The sequence below is a fragment of the Augochlora pura genome, chromosome 11, assembly GCF_028453695.1.
Source record: "Augochlora pura isolate Apur16 chromosome 11, APUR_v2.2.1, whole genome shotgun sequence".
Taxonomy (NCBI): domain Eukaryota; kingdom Metazoa; phylum Arthropoda; class Insecta; order Hymenoptera; family Halictidae; genus Augochlora; species Augochlora pura.
Genome location: NC_135782.1, coordinates 9,468,359 through 9,494,411, shown reverse-complemented (window position 1 = coordinate 9,494,411; position 26,053 = coordinate 9,468,359). Strand labels below are relative to the sequence as shown.

The 26,053-nt window shown below is 39.5% G+C and overlaps 1 protein-coding gene across 9 annotated transcripts in view; it reads left to right on the top strand.

Annotated features, from left to right (window-relative positions):
- Dlg1 (MAGUK family member discs large 1) overlaps positions 1-26,053 on the top strand; it is a 630,693-nt gene that overhangs the window by 394,757 nt on the left and 209,883 nt on the right. For 8 of the 9 annotated variants that reach the window (XM_078194782.1, XM_078194778.1, XM_078194784.1 and 5 more), the window contains one exon: positions 18,487-18,522. The exons of the other annotated variant lie outside the window; for it this stretch is intronic. In XM_078194782.1, coding sequence (XP_078050908.1) covers positions 18,487-18,522 — 36 coding nt within the window. The remainder of the gene's footprint in view (positions 1-18,486; positions 18,523-26,053) is intronic. 9 annotated transcript variants of the gene reach the window in all.

Sequence of the window (26,053 nt, the reverse complement as noted above, 5' to 3'; positions counted from 1 at the left end):
GTCGAAACAATTAGTTAAACGGCCGTCACGTGTTCTTGATCCCCCGCCGTTCTTTTTTCGTCCTGCTTCGCACACCGGTTTTCTGCTTCCAACGTTCGCAGACGCGGCGCGCTGCTCGCGGAACGTTATTGTTTGATGGCAGCCTCCGGCAATTAATGCCTGCGAATGCACCCGATGCCATTCGCTTTGCCTCCTCGGTGCATATTGTTCGAGGCAGCGAGGCAGCAGACAGACAAACTCCACCGTCTGCTGCTCGACCGAGCGAGAATTATTGCAAGAGTCGATCCAATCGACTTCGGAACTTGTATCGACTGTTCACGGTTTTCCTTGGATGTACACCGCCGGCCCCTTCGCGAATGGGAAACGCGATCTATTTTTACCCGGTGACGGACAACCGGTAAAATCCAGGCGCGGGGACGGCTACGTAGTCGCGAATGAAAATATCTACTATTATCTCGTGTACTATTATCTGTATAAGTAGAATGGTTAGGTAATGCCACCGCGCCGTTTTTCACGCGCTGAATCCTGTCCCATTGTCTCCGGTTGTCCTTGCGTCGCCGTTTACGTGCACACTCGTCGGCGAGATCTTCCGAACAAAACAAACCGAGTCTGCGTCTCTCCGAGGATTAATTATTTCGGTAGGCCGAAGAGCCCCGGACTCTGAAAAGATTAACCCCTTGAATGTGGAAAGTGACGGCGGTACGGATGGATTTCCTACTCGGAGAAATTAGGAGAAGTAAACTATCGAACCCTTTCGGCTTAGGTCACCGCAAATGCCGCTAAGAACGGCACGGCAACACGCAATTTTCCAGAGAAGTCAGCTGACACTCTTCAGCTGTACCAGAATTATAAACTAATAAATTTGTCAAATAGATACCAAACAAACTTTCAAAAATGGCATCGATCGAATCAACCGCAGCGTATACCTATACTATAGTAGATTAAGATATCAGTGACCCGTTATTTCGACAGGTTCTATAAATGTAGCGATCAAATCTCTTCGATCGATGTCCACGTAGTTTCTGCGGCTGGCAATTAACGCAAACAAGTTTAATATCGCGTAAAAATCCGCGTGTAAAGACGGTCCGCGGTCCCGCGGCAAACTGCCGACAATAAAAGATTCCACCTGTCCGGGAATCGCCGGTGGAAACGAGCGCGCAGGCGATTCCTTCATCGGCGGTTTCCGGTGCCGCTGATTGAAAGTAACACCGGCGGGATGATTTCTTCATCGATGGTTTCCGTTATCGCTGATTGAAAGTAACTTGCAATTACGAGGGGAGCTCTCGGCCGGCCGGCCGGATTCTAATCGTTTTAAGTCGTCTTCCGTTTCACCGAAGACACGGTACGTACGCCAGATAATGGACAACGATCGGGATCGTACTCGAACCCCGGTGGATCGATTCTTCCAGTCTGCTGCCGAGAGCACCGATAACACCTGGCCCGATAAGACGCGACCACTGTTTTATCGCAGTCCGGCATCGCGCGATTACGATTGCGATTCTACCGATTCGAGGTAATCGGTCTCTAGTTTTCTCTCTCTCTCTCTCTCTCTCTCTCATCCTTATCGAAACTTTCATTGATACCCGTTGTCCCACGCGATTGCAGCTTACGCTCGCGCTTCGTTCACGCGATATTACGTTCGCGGCTTCGTTGCTCTAACTGCTTACCGCTTATCATTCATAGGATAAGTGCCGCTCATCAGCCTGGATGTTTTACTGTTCCGTTCTATCAACCTGCCGCGCGGAGATTATCTTTGGTGCTCCGATGTCCGTTTAGCTTGCGTAGCTTGTACGGCGCGATAACATTGACATGTTGCAACACGCGAACACTGCTGGATAAACCGGCTGATTTTAACCGTTGGTAAATAATGCGTGAACGCCGCTGAACAAACCGGCTGATTTCAAGTATTAGCAAATAATGCGCGGACATTTCTAAATAAATTAACCGATTTGGAGAGTCGGTAAATAATACGTGATCACTGTTAAATAAACCATCTGGCTGGAAGCAGGCGTCGTAAGTGTTATAAGAGACATTCGAAATTCATAATAATTAATTTACGTTGATTTAAATTATTTTTATTAGGAACAATCATTATGAACGATTAAAATTTGTCTTTGCTGTAACGTATAAGTGATAACGGTTATTAACGTCGACAAATAAGTATTAGTTATCGGTGAACAATTTTAGAGTTAGCGCCGTTGACGATGGTTGATTGTTATACAGAAATGTTCGATGTCATTTCACCAAGAAATTGATTTGCCGTCGATAATGATGACTAGTAATAAAAGCAAATTCCGATCTAATAAGAGAAATTTCTGATTTGTCCTTCTTTCAAGTGATAATGCACTGAAATTTTTGTTCATCATAAAAATGAGAAAATAATTTTAATACTGATTTAGTTTCCGTTATTATTCGTTTTGCGATATATTTAGATTCACCAGGAGAGGATATCTAATAAAACGGCCATTGCTTCCTTGAAAAAGATCATTATTGCTTGATAAATGTACATGTACTTGGTTCACCTTGGTTCGCCAGCAATCTGCTGTATGCCATCTCCTACATCGATCGACGATAATAGCCTGAGGTCTTAAACTAGCATCTAATGGAGCATGTGAGAGGCTTTCGTAAGCTCTCATTGCTTACCAACGAAAATCTAGTTCCTATTATGATAATACCGTAGGAGCATGATCGATGAACTGAAGACGACTGATCCAAACAAGTCGTAAATCGGGTAATCACACCTCGAAATTTCTGTCGAAGCAGGTCTATTATGAGACTCATTTTTAAAATCATAATTTTAGATTGAAAACACTTTTATTCAAAGTATTTACGTGCAACTTCAAATATGTATTTTATCAGAATCTACTGGAAAATATAGGAAACAAAATTTCGTTACTTTGTAACAAAGGAAAATTAACACTATGCAAATTCACTGATGTAAAAACCGGTTTGGATTTCTCAGAAAATTGATTCTTTTTGACATTTTTCTAACGTAGTACATACAAAATTTGTTTATTCAACATCAGAGTCTTAATAGGTCTATCAGTAACATTGTGCAAAAAAAATGTTTTCGTCATAATCTTTTTCATAATTGCTTTCATCATTTAGCATTATTTCTTCTTCAGCATCTGTTGGATTATCACTTTCTATATGTTTTCTTTTAAGGTTTTTTTTGTTTAAAGAACTGTCGTTTTTGGCTTAGCACTATAATAAGAATTTACATAGATCTAATATTTGGAAACAATGGCATGTCAAATATTAAAGAATTTTGAGAATAACTCTTCAATCCTAAATAATATATAACTAGTAAATTTAAAACTTCATCGAATGCACTATACAATGACATTTACGAAAATAATTATACATTTACTATTTTCAAGATATTTGTAATATAATTCAACTTCTCTAAGCCTTTTCTTTCATACAAGAACAAATACGTTACAATGTAAATAATTAAATACTCAATCTAATTACCAGCTTGAGGATTCGATATAACAAACAAGTGTCGATCGAATGCTTTGGACAACCATAGCTAAATGTTGACAGAGATTTAGGCAACTTTGCTCCATCTCATCTCACTGTCAGTGTGCCACATGAATGTTGCGCAGCAACTTTTGCCTTGTCGTTGATCACGCTTCTCGCGCGCACACTTTTCCAATTAACAGGAGAATTTAGAGACACCGTCGAGTTTGAAATTACATCAAACCGCTTCAACGGATGATATCGAAACGTCTCGCATAATAAAGATCGCCGGTGCTCGGTAACAACGACCACTAATCATCGGCAGGTCGTAAGTTTTTAAAATGGCTTTTGCGAACGAGTTGGCAACTCGCGCGGCAACTTGCGCGAACGGCCGCAAAGCTTTTGATTGGATTTGGAAGTTGAAAACGTTCCTCGCGAGCGACCGACGTGAAAGCGCCACGATGACATCAAGGAAGAAAAGCGGCCGGTGTCTTTTTTTCTTGTACCGCGAGGCACGACACGAATAATGTGTAATTAAATTTCACAAAGGACCCTCGGAAAAATTCATCCCCCTCGGATACCTCGCGGACCTCGTAATCCTTCGTGATTCAGCGGTTGTTCGCCGCGAGCCGTTATTTTTCTATGAAGAGGGAGCCGAATCCCTTTAAACAAGCAGTTCCGACCCGGTAATACATCAAAATCTTCTTAAAATTTCGCCGGGACAAAGAGATCGCTGTGCTCCGCTGCGAATTAAACACTTCTAATGCCTCTCAGCAGTGCGCAATGCGAAAATCGTAGTCTAAAAATAGTTGCTCGAAATGATATTTTCCTCTAGTTACCTGTTTTACAGGCGGATTTTTATGTAAAATGATTTTCCAAGTAGATCGTCAGAAACCAAAATTAAATCGAAGCAAATTGTCTGTTTTAATGGTTTCAATAAAGTGATAATAGCGTAACTGTGTTATTAAATTCTCTTTACGCGTTTATAATTTTATTTCTGAGCTATATGCTTTTGCTATGCATACATAAGATATTTAGTCTAGTTATTGATAACAAATTTCGTTGCAAAGGTTTTTTTTATACAACATGTTAGTAAACAAGAAAAATTAACGCGAAAGAGTTCAATGACCCAGCCTGCATTAGTCTAATAATTTTCTAATAATTTATATATGTATGCATTATTTATTATATGCTTTATTCTTACGGAAATTTTCCTTTCACTTGCATAAATTACTATTTATATAAATTTCTTTCCACTCGACTAAATTCGAGCAGGCGACACATGTATTTTATCTTCGCTAAAGTTGCCTTCCATATTCGGTTCCAACTCGTGTTTAGCACGGAGGGCGTTGTAACTCTGATAGTCTAATATTACACGGTCTGCTGTACGCGTTGCAGACTTCGCACGATGAAACAGGTTCCCTTAGTTGCTAAACGCTAGACTTTGGAATATCTTATTGCAACGATGACTACGGATATGACGCGTTTATAACAAAGAACAAGCGCTCGTAATGTCCGATCAACGTCTCGATTTGTTTACCGCGAGCTCGAATAAATCGTCCGCGACGACGACTTGCCGAAATAATTGATACCGCATTTCTCCGCTGCAATAAAAAGAAAAAAAAGAATCCCTTCCCCGTAATTTTTCTTCCAGCGAAAAAATCGCCGGCGAAAGAACGTTCGGTTCTTTTCATAGCCGAAAATACCTGCGAGTTTACGTGTCAGTCGGGCTGGGATCTGGCCGGGATGAGCCACGGAAGAGTGGAAGAATTATATCCGGGCATTTTTCAGATCCTCGGCAAGGATTTACCTACGTGCCTCTTCTGGTACGGAGGATGAATCATATTTTATTCCGGTGGGTTTCCTCCCACCCCACCCCACTCTCATCGCTCCGAAGTTGTTCCCGAGTTTTCAAGTTGCCGCAAACGCCGGGAGAAGAGATTCCGCAAAACCTCCGGCAATTTTGCTTACATCTTTCTTAGCCCCTCTCTGTAAATACGGGAACGTCAGCGAGCATTTCGGTATCGCGCGGCCACGCGTACTTCCGGGTTACGGTCTAGGATGCTCGAATCCGTCAGCTGATCTCGCGTCGCGATTCCTTTCGGATTTTGGACGGAACGTTTTTCTAAAAAAAGCCGTCCTCGATATCTGTGAAAAATTGCTGTGGTATTCGATCGAATTGCAAATTCAATTATAAGGTTGCCGAGTCGCTGGTCATAAACGAATTTGTGTTTACGAGGGGGCTTGGGTAGTTTGGGACTAGTCCTTCAGCAATTGTTACCAGATGTGGTCGTCAACCTTAATTTCGTGTCCGTACACCGACCATTTGGGAGCGGTCGACTCCGATTTTTACTTTCTCGACAGTTCAACCATTCCTTTCTTACATGCAGTGGTTTTTTAACCTTTTGCGCGCGAACGACTTTCTGCTGATGCGCTCTAGAGAGACTACGCGCGCTTTTAGCGCTTAGCATCGCTCTGGACGGAATAATTTTCGTTCGTGCGAGCTCTGTTGATTAACCCTTTGCACTCGAGGGCGACTCTGAGGCGCCATTCAAATTGTTACATCGCGTTCTAAAATTATTTTTACAGATATCACCGAAGCTCAAATTTAAAAGGTTGTTGATAATGTAACTGTCGTATGAATTATGAGACTCAATTTCATATGCACAAAATGCACTCTGTTATGCAGTACGAAAATGCTATGAGTCAGAAAAATTACTTTATATTTGCTGTCGTAATGGCTTCGAGTGCAAAGGGTTAATAGTTCAAGACGCAACTAACAAGTTATATGTAATATTATTGCATGGGAGATCGACAAAATTGAACAACGCATATATGCGTCCATTGTTTCTGCTGGTGACTTTCACCGGACGCATATATGCGTCCATAGCACTTTAAGGGTTAAAGAACCAATAGGAAAGTGGCTGCACCCATCGCTTCAACTGGGAAGGCATTCCCAAGAAATGGGAGTTGCTTACTTCTTCCTATTTAACCCTTTGACTACTGTTGGCGTCTATTGGCGTCCGAAACACGTTGGCTTCCCGGTACTGTAGGCGCCAATAGGCGTCGAGATCAAATTTCGCCCCCGTTTATTATTCAATTTGATTAATTATATATTGTGTAACATTTATGTTATATATTTTAAAAAAAGCTTAAAATTATTGTTCACTTCAAGTAATATTGGTTTAATGTAATAGAATTCAATATTTGGAATATTTTAATATACTTCCTCAGAAAGGCATGTCTAACGAAAAACTACGGCCGTGCCAAAGTCTGCCGTAGTCAAAGGGTTAAAATCATTCTTCAGTCGTCTGCCCACTAGTCAAGTTGTAAAAGCTCTGCTCCTAAGTCAAGACTCAACTTCTACACATATACTACTCTAGCCTCTTCCGTTCTCCAGTCATCTTGTAGCCACACCTTTTTCCAGTTGTCATCCCATTCTTATGAATAAATATCGTTAAAGACAGTGCAATTGTTCAAAGACTAGTTCACCCCTAACTACATCTTCATTAAGATGCGCATTAAGTTGCCGCAAGGGTGATGTTATTCAATCGTCGCACAATATATCCGACGCTGCAACGTAACATAACAAAGACAAAGGGAAGTTAATTACCGTGGCCCAATGGCAAACATCAGGAGCTTTTTCCATCGAAAACAATTTTAGCAATTTACCTGACATGTTTCAAAAACTGAATATCAAACACTCGACATGTTCGACATCATCAATTACGGTATTTCGGTCGCAGTTTAATTGATACGATTTTTTTACAACAGGTTATCATGTACCGTTGAGCATATTAAATTCAATCGTCACAATATTCTGCACAAATGTTGATCGAAGCGGTCATGTACAAGGCTTCCATGCAGGTCGCAATTAATTATATCGGGCAAACTATTAGAGCAGGTCGAAACGCAAAACGGTATACAGATGCGACCGCGTATTCAAAACAATTTGCGCATAATGGATCTCCGGTTCTGTCTCGCTGTAATTACCATACAATGTTGTTCCAGCGAATTTTTGTCGCCGCGAACCGGCTGATCGAAAATCCAGCGCCCGGCTCGATGACTACGAAGCGATCTAGCCCCCCGGTGAATCTGCCCGAGGAATATATGAATACTTTGACCCCGTTTTGTCCCTTCGAGGGGCTCGAAATCGATATTCCATAAATGTGTAAATGTAACCGAATCCGAATCATGCCGTTTTCTAAGAAAACTACCGGCGGAGACGTGTTTACGGTTAAGCCTAAGCGAATTGCTATGTCTCCCGGCTTTTGTTTCCATTAATGTCCAAAGAGCCGCGAATCGCGTTTCTGGCGAATTCGGGGAAGTCTCCGGGCTCGAGAGAGTTCCTCTACCGAACGAACAATAGGCGTGGGTACGCTTGTACAGAGAGCCTAAGTTGAATTTCATTACTAGACCGCGTTATTCCTTCGCGTCGAATAGTTTAGTAAAATAATTAGTCGTCATTTATTATTCTATCTATTTCTTCGAATAATTCTTCGCTGGAAAAAATTATATCGAAAATTTATTTGAATTCTTTATTGGAAAATTATGCGAATTATTAACTGCTTTTGTGTTCACGTAATCTTTATTCGAACGACAGAAATATATCGACAAACCACGAGAAACACTTTTTCTCTACGAATAAATTCTTATTTGAATAAAATTTCAATTGGCTAAATTTCTATCTAGATAAAATTGTGTTCGATTGAATATTTATTCGATGGCGTTGTAAATAAAATTTTGCCGAATTCCATAAGAGGCAAGGGTTGTATAAGCAACTATTTCATCTTTGACTCATTTGATGAGTTGACCGTAACAATGTAACATTTTAGACTTCTATAAATTCTTTTACATTCCATCTACTCATTTTTGTCAAAAACGAATAGAAAATGCATAAATTTATTACGCTATTTTAACAATTTGTCCCATACATCTGTTCTATTTTTATATTTCTCGGCAGAACCGGTTCCGCGTGTTTCATTCGTACTCGTCACATCTTGCATAACTCACGTAACGAAAGAGATAATGTTTATCTAGCGCATCCTAGCAGAAATATAATAAGGAAAAGTTTGAAGTAGTTCCTCCCATTTCCCGGTAGTGGCATCAGACGAACCCGATGTTTACATCATTTGCCGCGTCGTTATCTGATCGAACGTTCATCAAACCGTTCGCATTGCTCTTCAAGGCAAAGATCGATGCACTTGAGAAAAAGAGATCGATACGTTTAAGAAAAAAGATCTACGCGCTTCTGCGAAACGAAAAAAAAAAAAAGAAAAAGAACGATCGACGTGCTTCAGAAAACGGATCGGTACGCTGCCGGCGAATCTTTGAGAAATCGCGAGCAAACTTGGTGCCGCGATTTTCACGGAATTGAAACGCCTCGATAAACATTTAAACGAGCCGAGCACGATCGATGACGGGTACGTAGCACGTTCATCGTCGGATGTGTGCGCGGTGTGCGAGAAAAAATGCGACATCGGAGAAATATGGGAGGGAAGATTACTTCAAACGGAGGGAAACCAGTGCTTCGAATCGTGGTCCTGGACGCGAACCAAGCTAATTTTCTGCTTGCGTGCCGGCGGAGGATGCAGTTCGCCGCGTGAGAAAGATAACGGAGAGTGCAATTTGCAACAGTGTACGCTCGCAATCAGTGGTAGTCCGGGTCGTCGTCTCACAGTTGTCGCAATGCTTGATTTCGATGAACAAGAACCGCTCGGAGCGATAACAGTCCACTGAGTTGATAATTACACGTTCGCGGATATTTCGAGCAACCAGCGAACATTTTTCTTTATTTCTCGCCGATTCACGTTTCCTGGGAAACAATGAACCCTTTTTAGTAGTCCAAGATAGCTGCGAGTCACTTGGTTCTAAATTTTAACGTTTTAACTTGTACCCGAATATTATAGCAAAACCGAAACCGTAAAATCAGTGTCCACAAAACGCCGCTGTTATTTCATTGCTATTCCCACAGTTTTGAAGTTATGAGAGTACGAATCGTTTCATGAATTTCTGGATTCTTGAACTGCAGTTCATATTACGGGACGGGTTTATTATCATTCGAACGGTATTATTATTGCACGATTTTACAAGAGAAAAACACGACTCAAATATAGAATATAAATAAAATTAAAGGAAATTAAAAATGTGGATTTTCACGGGGCTACTAGGGTTTGGAAAAAGGCTCATAAAAACCAAACGAAAAGCAATATTTACATAATTCAAAAAGCAGTGTATTAAGGGCGAAATTGGGAATGAAAGAGTGACGCCGATTTTTCTATATTCCTTGGAAATTACATAAATAACAAAGCTATAAGTACAAGGCACTTTTCACCAATGCAGCGATACATCGGCCCTCCGGCACTAAGAGGGTTAAGCGATCGATATTAACCAGAGTCGGATATAAACTCGGGACAGAACGAGTCGTAGCTGTTAGATATTACAGTTCGGCAAGAACCCGACACGGGGAATTCGCGTAATTGAGCAAAACGGGAAGCCACGCGAGCCCACGGCGGAGATAATATAACTCGGAGAAAGTCCCGCGGCGGGAAAGTAAAAAGTTTTTCGAAAAAGCGAGGAAGAAGCTTGCGGACGGAGCCCTTAATTCTCTGGGAGAGGACCGGGGCCCGACAGCGAGCTCACGTACAAGCTAATTGAATTTCATATTCCACCGCGCATCGCGAATCGAGAGCTTCCGGCGACGCCGGCCGTTTCCTTGTAATTAATTGCCATTCAGGTCTGACTCCATCTTTTTCTGTCTACCCGTTCTCCTTTCTCCACTACCCTGTGGCCCTCGTTTCAACCCTCCTTTTGCCAACGCGTCCTCTCCTCTTCTCTACTTCGCCCCGTGGCTCGGATTGAACGAGCGCAACGATGCCCTCTCGAAGGTGCTCCTCCGGGTAACCATCTTCCTTCCCCCTTCTCTCTTCTGCTCTTTCGCGTTCCGAGCAACCCCGATAGCCGGTTCTCCGCGATGTTTAGACTGAATCCTGAAGAAAAACAAGATAATGGTGACAAATCGAACTCCGCTCTGTTTGGTCGTCGATCCGATCTTCTCTTCCAGCATCGCGAGCCTTTTCCTTATTAGAGACGAAGACGTGATTACACAGGGTGTCTTTGTACCGGCTAGATCGCCCTTAGCTCGTCGGCAGTCATCGTTTCCTCGTTAATACGGTTTCGTCGATACTTGATTTTGATAACGGTATTTACTCGTCGGAGTTAACGTTTGTCTCGCCGACTTCTGCCGTGCTCGGTGATTATTGTTCGTTGACAGCGGACTGCGGATTTTATGCAGTTTCGAGTGGAGGGATTAGAAGAGTTTGAGAGCAATCTTACTTTTAAGACATCCATAAATATTTAAGTACATTTTTAAAAGATTCTTTTAAAGACGACGTACAATGACAAACACGTTTCTTAAATTTTGTTACTATGAAACTAGTTTTGTAATTTTCATTAAGGTTCTGATCTGTAATTCTTCGTATTGGCAACTTCGTATATATTGTATAACTTCACGACTGCCATGCAATTTATTTTCATGATCTTCTTTGATTTCGTTTCACACAAATAACAGACATGTTTGTTAACATTTTCAGCGATTTTTATCATAATACGTGTAACCAACTAAACAAATTAGTTCGAAATGATATTACAAATCCGCAGTCTGATAAATACAGCTTCTCGAAGTAACGTCGGTCTCGATCCGAAATATATTCCCATAATAGGAACGTTATCAATGCTTGCATCGGCGTTGCATTATTTTATTTCGTTCCGCACGCGGACCATCGTATTTCATAGATGGAAGCGTTGCTCCCTTCCCGCGGGAAAATCCGAAGATTGAATTTCACCAAGGTGATACGAGATATCGCGCAGAGAGCCGCTCGAACAGTCAATAGAATCATCGTATAAATCGAACGCGGAAAGGCAAATGGTCGAAGGGCCGAATTGTTTACAAGCAGTGTTTGCGAAACGCTGGCTTTCCCCGTTTCGCAATGCGCGCAGTCGGCACACATCAATCGGGATACTCGCGGCCGAAATACATTTTAATATTAGCCCTTTGCGCTCGAGCGGTGACTCTGAGGTATAAACTGTTTTGTCACGTTGCGAAGTCAATTTTAATTGTAATTGTATCGCCTCGCAACGACGAGAATACTGCATTCCTTTAGACCTTTCGCCATTTTTATTGTGATGTTACTGTAGAAGTTATTTAATCGTTTCTATGATAAAGTAATATAATTTCGGCAACTTCAAATTATTGAAAGTGTATTGTTGTATGAGTATGTTAATATTTATATAATTACACTGTGAATTTTTACGAAAATTAAGTTTAACCCTTTGCACTCGAGTGGTGACTCTGAGGCACTGCTAAAATTGTTATTTAACGTTCCAAGACCATTTTTATACCGTCTCATCAAAGTTTCTATTTAGAAACAATGTTAAATAGTGAAACTATCCTAAGAATAAATTTCACATGTATAAAAGTGCACATTGTTGCATGAAATAAAAATACTACAAACCAGAGAAGTTATTCCAAATTTACGGTTAAAATTGTTTCAAGTGCAAAGAGTTAATTTCATGAAAGTGGTATTGCAGAGATATTTGTCTCTTCTTTTATCAATTTTAACAAGATGGAAGGAATATAAGAGTACCTTTAAATTATCTAAAAATTTTCGCTATTGTGTACTCGACGTATTCGTTTTTATTACAAGTGCATAAAAATCTGCAAAATATTGATAACATATCTAGAAAAAGGTACACGAATTATATCTCCGATATATCAATTTCTCGTGTATTATAAATGCACGTAAAGCGAATATCTCCATTCGAGAACGAATAAAATTGTTTTCGAAGCGCACTTACGGCTGCAATAAAATGGATCAATTTCTAATGGCTGACGGCGTGGCCGAAATAAATTCAGCCGACATCTAATTGATACGCGGAACGAGGCGCTATTGAAAAAAATATTTTGCAAGCGTGAAACGCAATTTCACCGTTTAATTCGCCGCCGTCTGCATGCGCCGGGTTAGTTTCGGCCGGCGCTCGAACGTTTCCCTGCAAATAACATATATGTTACCCGGCAACACGACTCGGCACACACGCTCTTCCATATTCAGTTTCGCCGTGTACGTGTGCAAGCTCGCGCGCGCGTGCATCCTTGCATATCCCTCTGTGTGCACGCACGTTCCGGCTTATGCGCGTTGAAGTGCGTCAATTCATATTTCGCCTGGCAGCTCTATGAATAACAAGAACGAACAGATTTCGTCGTAAAGTAGCCGAGTTATCGACTTTCCTTCCCCGAGGATGGATCCGTTCACCGTTACGATCTCCATTATACCCTGTCCCGGTTTATTTCAGAAACGCAACTTTCTTTTCACAAAGCGATTCTCGCTTCTTCGCGTCTATTTCGCACCCCGTGACGTCACTTTCAAATCATTCTATCCAACGAAAGTTCGACTTGTTTATGCGTTCTGCGAGCGTTACATATAATTCTGGAAACTTGTCCAGTTGTCTGGTTAATTCGAACCTTTTTAAATTATTAATAAACGAGGAACAGTTGTGCGAGAAGATGTGCTGAATGGTTTGTTATCAAATTTGACTACTTACAATTCTAATACGCTCGTGATATCTTTAATACAAAATACGCTTGTTGAGAAGTTGTCTGTACTGTAATTACTGTTGAATTGAAGTTTATTCGAACAATTTATTCGATATATTACTTGAAGGATATGTCGTTATCCAAATAAAATTTTATTTGTAGAATTTATTCGAGATATTATTCGAATAAAATTCTATTCATAGAATTTATCCAAAATTCTATTTGTAGAATTTTATTTGAAGAATTTATTCGACTAATATCAATTTGGAGGATATATTCGACTAATATCAATTCGAAGGATATATTCGACTAATATTAATTTGAAGGATATATTCGAAACATTATTAGAACAAAATTGATTCGTAGAATTTATTCAAATACCGTCCAAATATTTAAAGATTAATGTATTAATCCACACAATAACCTATCCTCAGTTAGCATAGCTTTTAAGAAAATCAAAGGTTCTCGACCTATGCCAACTAAAATAACAGGAAGCATCTGCTTCAACATCCACCATTTGACAAATAATCGAAGATACAGGTGCAGCATGCTCCCGTGGTTGCTATAGTCCGCCGCGCCACTGAAACCCTTTCCTCGATCCATCGTCATCGGCCCCATAGTGCCCCCGAGGGCAATTTCGACTGTTCGGGGTCCGCGCCTGATCTGAACTAATAACGGCAGGCTGCGTCCATAAACCAGGAGGCGGCATAATTTCTAAGAACAGAATTAGGGGGCCGATGGGGCTCGGAGACGGGAAATCGATGTTGGCAGAGCGAGATAGGCCCGGGCTCTCTCTCTCTCTCTCTCTCTCTCTCTCCGTTCCGCGTGGAGCCTACGCCGGCCAACACTGGTCTAAAGCCAATTCTTCCGAAGATCAATATTTCACTCGCCGGTATCGTTTGCTCTCGAACGTCGCGAAAACCCCGGGCGTAAATTCTCGACATCGTCTGGCGGCTCCATGAATAACAAAATTGTCAGGATTCCGTCGTCGAGTAACTGCATTATCACGCGCGCACCGCCTTCTCTCCTCCTCGTGGCTGGGTACTTGTTGAACGAGCCTCTCCAGGCCGGCTTCCCGATTCTTTTTCAGATCGGCCACTTCGGTGCCGTCGAAAGTAGCTCCACTCTGTTTTCAGAAATTATACGGATTCGAGGTGGAAAACAGTCGTTGACGGCAAAGTAGATGGTACGGTCTTTTTACGGAATGTTTGCAGACTGGAATACGGAAATACATACATGAGATAATGTTATTTGAAATATCATTTCAAATGATATTTTTGGATTTTTGTAAAATGCCTCTGGGAAATTACATGATGATCCAATTATTAGATGTGATCGGTAGTCTGATTTATTCGGACATCTTCGCTGACATTTCTCAACTTCTAAATAAAGATAGAATTATTTGTGATACATTTTTAATATAAAATTTAATTCTAGTAAATTAATTATTATAAAATTATATTGGGATAGATTCTTAATAACATCAAACTGGGAAATTTAAACTGTAATCGATTTTTAATAGAAATTAAACAACAATAACTTAAATTGCGATGAAGTTTGAATAGAACTTCATAATAGATTTTTAACAGAATATACATAGAATGAGAATAAATTGTATTATATACTTGTATTATAATAAATTGTTCACTATACATCTACAGTAATAAACTGTATAATATACGAGAAATAATAATAAACTGTCTAAAATACGTGTATAATAATAAACTGTCCAATATACGTATATAATAATAAATTATCTAATATACATATACGACCAATACACATACGCCAAATATGTACCATGCACAATAATGAATACACGGCATATGCACTACACGCCAGCCATACAATTTCCGCTGCTACATACTTCAACGAAAGTAACTATGAAAAATTCGACAAATATATGAAATTGGATTTTTGCCAACTTTTCGAGAGGAGATACCACTGTTGCATCGTCCTCTCCGTCCAGAGTCCAGACGAAAAAGAAGACGAGCGCGGTGAACGGAACGGTGGGCCGGGAAGAGTTGGAGAGAAACGATAGGCCACCTTCCTTACCGTCACGTTGCACCCACCGCAAGACGTTTTTCATTGTTCTCGACGTACAAAGTAAGAAATACGGAGGAAATTACCTGTCTGCTATCTTTACTCTATTGTTATTTCGTTGTGCTCTTATTTATCGTTATGATCGAGTTCCGAGGCTCCGCGGTTCGGTGCCCCGAAAGAGTCCGCTCGATTCAGCCCGGGGAGGATGATACGTAATCGATACGGGGCGCACGATGGGTGCTGCAGTCTATTATCTCGACAAAGTTTCTGTCTGGGCTATTTTAATGAACCGTCCGTTTCGCCGAGACGCGGCTGCCACGTGGGCACGCCGGCTTCAGAAATTATCGCGACGAAAAGTTACCGGGGATCTTCTACGCTGAATGATAATCGCCTGATTCGAATCGGAGATAGTCGCACCGCACTGACGTTTATTCCTTGCGTATGTAGGAGGAATATCTACTTTTTCTGTCATTTTTATTTGTGCTTGTATTAATATATTGATACAGTACATTATGCTTGGTTCTGAAACCGATCGGCGACTTTTCCTTGAAAATTAATTCCGTGGTGTAAACGCATTTTTCTTATAGGATTTTTTGATCTATGAGTCGATATAGTCGACCTTTTTGTAGCTAAACAATGTATAGCAGCACTTATATTCACCAAGGAATATCGAAATTAATTAAACAAATTAATTTGCGTTCCATAAGTAAAACATTGACACTTCTGTTTCTCTATTGGTGGAGTTCATTTGCTCGTCATCTTAGAAATTGGGCTCTTTATTACTAGTGTCATTGTTATTTTTTCACGGCCAATTTGCAAGATCATATTAAGATCACAGTGGCTCAAGGTTTCCATAAACATCGCAAATTAAATAATTAGCTGCCGACTGTACCGCGCACAAACGAACCGCTGACAGTGCACTTAATTTAATCGGACCTTGATATCGTTCTGATAATGTCACTGTCATTTTTATGTTTTATGTATTCAGTTTTATCATAGATGCATAAAAGCCGAGGTCTAGTTACGTTCTATTGTAACACTTCGTGAAGATACAATTCACGTGCATCGGCAAAACGATATCTATAATAACATTAACACTAACGTTTTTAAATTTTTCGTTTCAATGTTCCTGAAATCATAAATGACATTCCTCCAAAATTACAATTCTTAACCTATAAAATCTAATCAAATACAGTCTTATCATTGTTATAATCAAATCAGGCGAATACGGTGGTTGCGAAACAATACGAGTCGAGTTTATGGCAAAAAAGTCGCGAAGAACCAATGCAGTATCACATGGTGCATCATCGTGATGACTTTTGCTTGTTTACAAAAACACGTGTAACTCGGAGATAATTAAACCTTTTGACAAACAGACGCTTGGCAAATGTTATAGACAGTCCTACCAACCTAGGAAAAAAAATAAAAAAAGAATAAATAAAGAATTTACATTTTATAAACAAATTCACCTTACTTTTTGTTCGCAGTGTTAAATGATATTCCTTCAAAATTACAATTCTTAGTCTTTAAAATCTAAATAAATACAGTCTTATCATTGTTATAAAGCCGACTTATATTTAGGGTTATATTTAGTTAGAATTTATATTTAGGGTTATATTTAGTTAGAATTTATATTTATGGTTATATATAGTTAGAATTTATATTTAGGGTTATATTTAATTAGAATTTATATTTAGGGTTATATTTAGTTAGAATTTATATTTATGGTTATATTTAGTGAGAATTTATATTTAGGGTTGAACGGATTTATCATTAATTCTAAAATATGTTTCACTGAAATCTGGCTGTATTTTGTCCATTCCAGGCTGAATTCCCGTTCGTTTTTCCATTCCCGTAACCCGTCTGATAAGCGGAACAATACATATATTAACATTACGAGGCTCAAATTGGATACCACGAATACAGTCACAGTAAATTTCCCTTTCGCGGTAATAGCCCCCAGAGGATCCGCAGGCTCTGGCACATACGCACCGAATCGATTCAAGTTTCAATAAATTTCGATTAGAATCGGCCCTGCACAGAAACAGGCTGGAATAGGGCGAGAATAAGATCCCGGTGAGATCCCATGGAAACGCGGTGCCGGGTGATTCATTTCGATCATTCAGTCGAGCACCATCAACTGCAGCTTTTCCCTGTCTTTCCTTCGCGGCGATAACGAGCCACGCAATCCCATTTTATCGCACTCTGCTACGAAATGATGGAAGTCTTTTCTCCATCATGGTCGCCGTTTGTTGCCAGCTCGGAGTATAAGATATTTTCGGCGAATCTAACCGGGCGGGTTGCTTCGTAGAAGGCTGTACCAGAGTACGGTATTATTCGAATATTGTTTTATTTGTTTGAGCAAATTCTATGAATAAAGTTTTAATCTGGTAAAAATTTGAACAAAGCTTTAGTCGAATAACGATTCGAATAAATCCATCGAATATTATTTTATTTGATTAATCCTCCGAATATAATTTTATCTTCTTAATCTTTCAAATACTAATCTTTGGAAGAAATTCTTCGAATAAAATTTTATTTGATTAATCTTTCGAATAGTTTTATTCAAATAACAATTTCAATGAAGTGTTGTATTAATTCGAACAAAATTGTATTCGGCAAGTATTTCGAATAGAATTATATCCGATTATCAGTTCGAATAAAATTTCGAATAAATCCTGGGAATAAAATGTTATTCATTATTCAAATAAAATGCTATTCATTATTCAAATAAAATACCCAATTTTAACCCGTACATATTTCACAAGGAAGAATCGCCTGTTTAATCATTCGGAATTCGATCGAACGTACCATGTGTGATTCAGACATTCGTGAGTTGAAACGACGCACGTCGAAATGATTAATCCTCCGGCAATACGTTTTATCGTCGCACATTTTAATGACTTTTGCCAAGGATTACATCAGGCGTCCTCTGAGTTTTGGTATCGTCGTTTCGTCAAACATTATACTCAACATGTTAATAAAGTATTCTATATGCAAACAAGCAATACCAGAACATCGTACGAGAAACTATCAACATTACCTTTTGCCAGACCGAATGAAGCTCATCGAAACTCGACTTGCGCATTCGTTTTCCGAGTTCGGAAAAACGCGAAGAGTCGCGCGGGAGGAACGGCGCGCGCCGTTCCCTCGCCGTAGGTGCCTTTACCAAGAATTTTCACGCGAGTTTTTGGGCATCGAGGTAGCCAATCCGTTGCATGACCCTTCTCAGACGACCATCGCATGCCAGCATGATTTTTCCCGAGGAGCTCGCGTCCTCGCGGCAAACGTCCGGCGGAGGTTTTTGTTGAAGCATGAAGCTCCGTAGAAAGCAAAACAGTATTTCGACGGGAACCCCGGTCTAATTTTCTGGGCACTCATTGTTGCAGGCACACACGCCCCTTCTTGCGGCTGACACGAGACATGTAAGTAGAAAACACAGAACAGCGTGCTCCATTTGCTTGCGAACGAAGCTAAATCACTAAAAACCAGCTGCTTGTGGTTAGGCTCGCGCGTAGGAGATGTCGGATTTTCAACTGTATAACAATACTTACAAAAATATTGCGGCGATATGAGCTTATTTTTATTTAACTCGCACTAATCTCGTCGAGTTTGCGATTTGACATTAGGCACATTTAATTGCTACAATTTCGCAATGCTGTTACAATCGTTCATATCGAAAATTTGAAATTGTAATTACATTGAATTTTCGTATGATTTTATATTTAATAAATAGTTGATCTACTAAAAAGAAATGCTCAAGCATATTTCTTTAGGTTATTCAAAAACTCCATGGAAAAATAGAATAGAATATCGTGAATTTTAATGTTTAGAGCTGTCTCTTTCTTCAAAGTTGTTTATTTAATCAAAATATAATTAATTTGTTTCAGTACAGTTTTCCTAACGATTTCAATGTATTAAATCATTAACTAGAAAATACAAAAATTTATAGTTATATCACAAAGCATGTATTTCATGCTTGAAGACATAAATGCCACATTCAAAGAAATTCCAGTATTATTAATAAATAAACACGGCGACGGAGATTTCAATATTATCCCCGTCTGCGAAATGTTAAACGCGTTCTCTTTCCACGCGTTCGAAAAGATGAAAATGGACGTTGGAAAGTTTCATACCTCAATCCATTTAATTTCCAAACCGTGTTACGCGGCGTACGCGACGCGGCAACAGGGATGTGCAAAAAATTCGTACGAAACTCGAGAATAAACGGCGAGAATACAGAATTTCGAAAAAATTCTTTTCGCCGGTGCCGCTCAATAAAATTCCGAAAAATGAGATTACGTCACAAACAACGCCGGCGACGTAAGCAGGGGAGGAGGAGGGGGAGCAAACATTCGGGCGTTATAAAAATCCGACGTTTCGTATGCAGCGAACCTAATGCCTGCGTTCCAGCGTGATTATGCTTCGCGCTTTCGCGAACACGCGCGCGCGTTACAGTCTCCGAATTGTCGCCGAATGTTCGGCGGATCCGACACGTTCGCCTCGTAACGTTGTCCGGATCGGTTCGAACAAATTCGCGATTAAATATCGCTGGCGGACTCCCGCGGGAAATCTAGAGGCGTTTATTCCATTAGTCTCACAATTAGCCACGCTCCGACTGTACACGGATCCACTCGAATTTTCGGGGATTGATCTGTGCGCGCGCGTGTGTGTGTGTGTTTTTTTTCCAAGAGAGTCTCGAATTGCAAATGGGGGTGAATACGGTAAGCCGAGTGTCGGCGTGGTAGCGTAGCTCGCCATTAATTAGTCGTTGATAGTCAGCCGGCTATGGTCTTGCAGTAGTCGGCGGGATTCGGTCAATGGTGATTGTCCAGTCTCTCTGGGTCAAACGGAGCCCGTGCTGCTGGCAGTCGCCATTAGGTCATTATCGACTAAGCAGTAATCAATAGGGCACCGCTAATCTAATAATTACCTGTCGATACGACGGACAATTATTGGTTGAAGAAACTCGATGCCGCGGTGGTCGGCGAAATATTAACAGGAAGGACAGAGAGAGTCTTGGGTTAATTCCTCGAGGGCGTTGAATTCGGTTTCACGGGTTACTAATGATCTTTCAGGACTTTCATTGATCTCGAAGCTCGGTGATCTCTCCGCTGCGCTACTGCCACTTCGAGTTCACTCGAGCGTAATTACGGTTCCCGCGCGCGCGCGCGCGCGCGGCGGTAGGGCTCCTCTTGTGAATTACCCGTTCACGTGCAAGCAGACGTAGTGGATAATTATTTGTACTTGAGACGTTAACGTTAATGATCGCTCCGTAGAACGTTTCCAGCGCAAGACAAACAATGACGTTTTCCTGTAATCAGCTTTTACTCCCCGGGCCGATCCTATTGTTACGGCTAATGAAATTAGATTCTCCATTTGCGTGCACACTCGACGGATATCTTCGTCTACCGCATCCCTCGATAAAATCTCGACAAAGAATTTCACAGATTTTCATGCTCTGCGATCGTTCGTTGACTTTACAAGCGATGCTTTTTATTATTCGTAGATGTTAAGAAGTCTGGTCACGGAATTGGCGCGGTGTAATTAAATGTGTTCGATGTAAGATTATGGAAACGATATTACAAACACGATAGCACGAGTGGTATTCATGATAATAAAATAGAATTTTATTTTAGTGAAATCAAACTGTAGCTTGTTCATTCTCAAGATTGACAGAAATGGTTCAAAAATTAATTGAACTTATTGTCGTTATATCTTTTAATCACATTAAATGAAACGTGATTGGAAAATTGTGTGATATTTCATAAGTGGACCAATAGAGAATTAGATCGAATTCTTTTGTATAAAAATAGTCGAATTATTAAATAAAGAATAACTTGATGGCACGTTTAATTCGATAATTAAATGAATAAACGTCTACTTCGATAATAAAATGAATAAGTGAGAAATAGCTTCAAGAGACATTTCATTTAGCTATTCAACTAATATAATATATTGTTATACGAAGACGACGTACTTATAACAATTTACAAATAACATTAGAGTACATCAATTACTATTAATTCGGACATTTTAATACTCACTGCCACGATTACCATCGCTGCGATAATTATACGATTACTGCATTTACAGTGGTTGCTATTTTTCCATGGTTTAATTCTAACTACATATAAAAGAAAATCCGCCTGCATCAATTGCAATTATCTCTCGTTCGAATAATTCTGACAAACGTACAAGATCGCGACGATATCCCAAAATCGTCCCGACGTTTTCCACACCTCCTCCACTAATATTGATCACGCGTTAAATCCCCAATCCACCGATAACCGAATATCGCCTCCCTGTCTCAAACGTGAAAAAAAAAAGAAGTTGGCACGATTGTGAATGCTTTCGTCACCATCTGTACCCGTTCTGCCTGTTGTTCGTCCACGTCGCAAAACAGGCCAATTATCGTCGCCCCGGATTTAACGAGACGAGAACAAGGAAAAATTCGCCGGGCAAGAATGCGCGCAAAGCAAGAATCCGGGGAGGAGGGCCGTAAGCGCGCGGGCGCGCGGCGGAAGGCGGAAAACGTTTGCCACGAATTTACAAAATTAATTTCGCGGACGACGACGTAAGCGGCTGCATAGAATCAAGCGGCCCCGGAGAATGCAACAAAAGGGAACTTTAAATTTATCATATTACGGCCGGGAACCGCGACAAAGACGAAGCTGTGCACGCGCGAAAAACAGCGTCGAGGGGCCGCGCGGTCGCGGACGGGCGACCCGTTTTTCAAGTCGCTCGGACGTATTAGCAGCTTTCATTGTGCTACGGGAACGCGAAATTTCTAGCCGGGGCCAGCGAAACGAATTTTAAGTTCGCGATCTCATTTGCCCCGTTCATTTTATTCGATTTATTTATCGTCGACCTATTCACGGCTCCACCCTTCGATTCGTTCTCCAGGCGTCCCATTGTAATCGGTTAAATTCAATTAACGACGCAAGTGTTGACAGTGTTCGTGCAATTTCGATCTTCTGTACTTTTCGGACACGCGAAGAATAGCTCTCGACTTAGAGATACAGTTTATATCATCTATCATTGGATGGTAAGCGTGGAGAAGATGATTTTCGTGCAAGGATCGAGTTTCTTTTAATTAGATTTAAAGTGGAACTTTCTTAAAAATAACAGTGGACTTTATGGAATTTCTTTTTGGATTCCAAGTGGTACGTTTCCTTAAAAATCAACTTAACTATAGGATAAAATAAATAAAATGAGATAAAATAAGGTACAGCAACTAACATAATGAATTTAGAAAATATTGTATAACTATATTTGCGACGGAATTTTTTTTTTCTTAATTATTGTAGTAATCTTATATTAGTTTATATTTGATGTATAATCATCTAAAAACGTCATGTTATAAAGTATAACAGGAAATTATTTCTCCTTAAACTTTTATCGAATCACATGATACAATCTGGAAAATACATTAATCTTTATAAAATGGTACACATAAAATGCAGAATGAAATTTTATGACACAGTAAAAAGATCAGAGCTCGTTAGCGATGAGGATGGAAACAAATATTAATGTAGCATATACAGCGTATATCAAAATTGTTGTTACTCTGAAAAATGAGTTACACTAATCTCGATATATCCTTTGTAATTTTTATCGCAAAGCCTTTCTTTCTTAACATTCTAGTATAATGCGCGTTTCTAAAGGAGGATATACTTTCTCCATACAATGAAACTTCATTCTATTTCATTCTATAATTCAATAAAAAGAGAATATCCTATTTCAACCTTTTTTAAAAACTCCTATTCATTGTTTGATTTCTTAAAAATTATCCTCTAAATATTTACTTACTTTTATTTAATACATTAAACATTAAATCTGTATGTAATATTATTTCATACCAAATATTCTTGTTAGCCGATACGAATTTCAGGCAAAATCCCAAATGCCAAAAGGAATTAAAAAAACGAGAAAATTTCGAGGATGTTCACACGAAAAGATTCACGATCGTCACTCGGTTGGTATTACGGTACCTCTATCGTAAACTCAACGAAGACTCACGGTTTGTACCGAACGAAAACGAAGACATGGGAGGGGAATTAACGTGGGTTCGGGTTCGGTGGAACGCTAGCGAATACACCGAACTCGCCAAATCGAGTAAACTCGGGTCTCCCCGGTTCTTGTAACTTTCCAGGATAACCCGGCGACCATCGTCGATTATCTATCTCGTCCCGGGACCCCTCTCTCCCCGTGTAACAGGCCATTCATCCTCTTTTTCAAGCCCTTTAACATACTTCGGTTCCCGTGGAACCGGATCAATTTGAAAGGAAATTTATGCTCGGTTTATTGCCGGGCTCTTTATAATTAGCCGGCTGGATTTATCCGCGCGGCTTGCCTCCTCCGGTACGTAATCAAATAATTCAAAAACTTTCGGTCGCATTATAAGCCGGTTTTATCAGCGTGATTCATTTACGGGAAGTCCCGCGATCCGCCACGGCACGCCGCGATTTTATTCCCCGGGCGGATTTCGAAATTTGCTGTTCCGCTCCCCCGAGGAAACGCATCCCTTGTTTCGCGTTATGCCGGCTCATCGAAATCCTAATTTTATTGCAGTCCTGCCGTTCCCGCGATCCTCCTCATCCTCCCGCCACACACTTGCTCCCGCGGATCGCATAATTCTCCTGCTGATTATCCTTATCGTTCTCGCGGTTCTATTTGCCGGTGGATTAACAACTTTTCGTGGCGCTCGGCTAATTGACCGCGCAGGATCGGCCTAATATCATGGTTCTGGTTGGACCTGTGGGATCCGAACAAAGTTCAGACTCTGATCGATCCATGTCAGAGGGGTTTCGTTGACTTTTAACGTGTTCGTTATGTACGATGAATTATTTTGTTTAAGATAAAAAAAGGCCTTTATGTAACCACGTGGGGCGATACTTTAAGTTTGCATAGTTCAATTTTGAATACCAATATAAATGGTTTTTCTCTATCTAGTAGGTATACTAAAGATGCTCTGATATACCAAAGACAATTGTGTAACAACTAATAGAACGTATAGTGTATATTTAATAACTGCAAGGTAATTATTTCAATTTGTGTTTAATTAATCCTTCCGTATATTTTCCACACTATACTTTTATATTGCGAACTCTTTAGTTCGCATAAGATCTAACATACTAATAACAACTGTATAACAGTTATTTCCTTTTGTTTAATTCTGTTTCATTTCGTTAATTCTGTTTAAATTGGAAATATTTGTCTTATATATTTTCTATGAAAATTAACATTTAATAATCAGTAAACTGCGGATTTCATGCATTTGTGAGGCACATGAGTAGTTCAAATGCAAGATAGAAAAGACATTTGAACAATTTGACAATATTATTATATTACTGTCAGCTCTTTAAAATGCAATTGATAAAGACAACTTTTATTTTGCATAAATATGCGCAGGGTAATAATAATACGATTGCTGACTAAAGTAAATTACGAGGCGAAGCAAAGTCTCCTGAAGCAGTTACTGAGTTATTAATTCATGTTACAGATAAGATAGCACAATTGTCTTTGTAGATATTGTAACGGGAGCATTTCTGCTTTATTGAAATTTTAATGCTGATTGAAATAATAATTGGCTGTTTATGGAATAGGGAAAACACTTTCTTACACCACAATGTCTTTTATGTCGTTGATGCATGCGCTTCTATTCCGTGAGCCTCGAGAACAATGGACAATTTCTAAACGGGACAAACTAAGTAGGATGCTTGCAATTAAAGAATACAAACTTACCAAATTAGGTCCGTTATTATAAAGTGACCTAAATGGAGAGAAAACGTGTCTATTTATATACGTGTCCTTACGTATATCTTACTGAAAAGGAACCATTCGAATAGCTTTGCTTCCGACGACTTTACATGTGTCTTTATTTATTATCTTGTTGTCCGTGTAGGACTCGATTTTTAAATAAAACTTGGAAATATTTATTATTAGAAGTCGTCTTAAAATATTACGAAACATTATTATAATTCGTCTTGGAATATTATTAAATATTATCAAAGTCGTCTTAAAATATTATTAAATATTATTAAATATTATTAAAAGTCGTTTGAAAATATTCTAAGATATCTGCGACTTAGAAATATGATTTCGTTTCTGCAACAAACTTCATGTAAATATCGATTGAAAACGATACTTCAATACTTCCTACAACATCAGAATTTTTTACAGTAATGTAAGCAACCGGGAGTTTGTTGTTTAAGCCATAGTTTACCAAAATTCTTAAGAAAACAAATAGAGTTCTACTAAACTCCTGTGAAAATTCGCAAGAATCTAAATAAATTTCCATCAAAGCTTCTGCTAAAATTCTCAAGAACAGAAATAAACTTTCATCAGTGTTCTTGACTTCATCCGATGCCTTCTATATCTTCGAACACTTGTGTGTTCTCATAGAAACAAAATCTAGTAACTAAAACGTTTGAGAAACTTCAAGAAGTTGTAATTTTCTCGCGACACATTATGAATATATCGTAATAATTATACATATGCTTTATTTAACTTCGCAGCTAAGAAATTCTTTTTTATATTATATTCAATTATTTTCTCTCTTATTCCTAATCTATCATTGCATCTCCCCTATTCTAACTTTTCTTAACTGTCTATAATCTGATATGTCTATACTAGCTTCAAAAATTGGAATAACTTAAAACGAATAACTTTAGATATAGCTAACACTAAACTTTTAGTTAAATAATATGTAATAATAGAAAGTATAATGATAAAGAACAGAAAACAAATTCTGAACGATAAAACGAAATACGTGCGCGACATTGTGGCCGAAGCAGAAATGAAATTCAACGAACTAACAAAACAGCGCGTGGCTTTAAAGTTACAGCTAGCTAGAAAACGTCCTTCGCCGATTATTTTCGTTTCTTATCGACCATTTACTGTTCTCTTTTTCTTTTCTATTCTCCAGCTAAAACATGTTCTGCAACACGAACG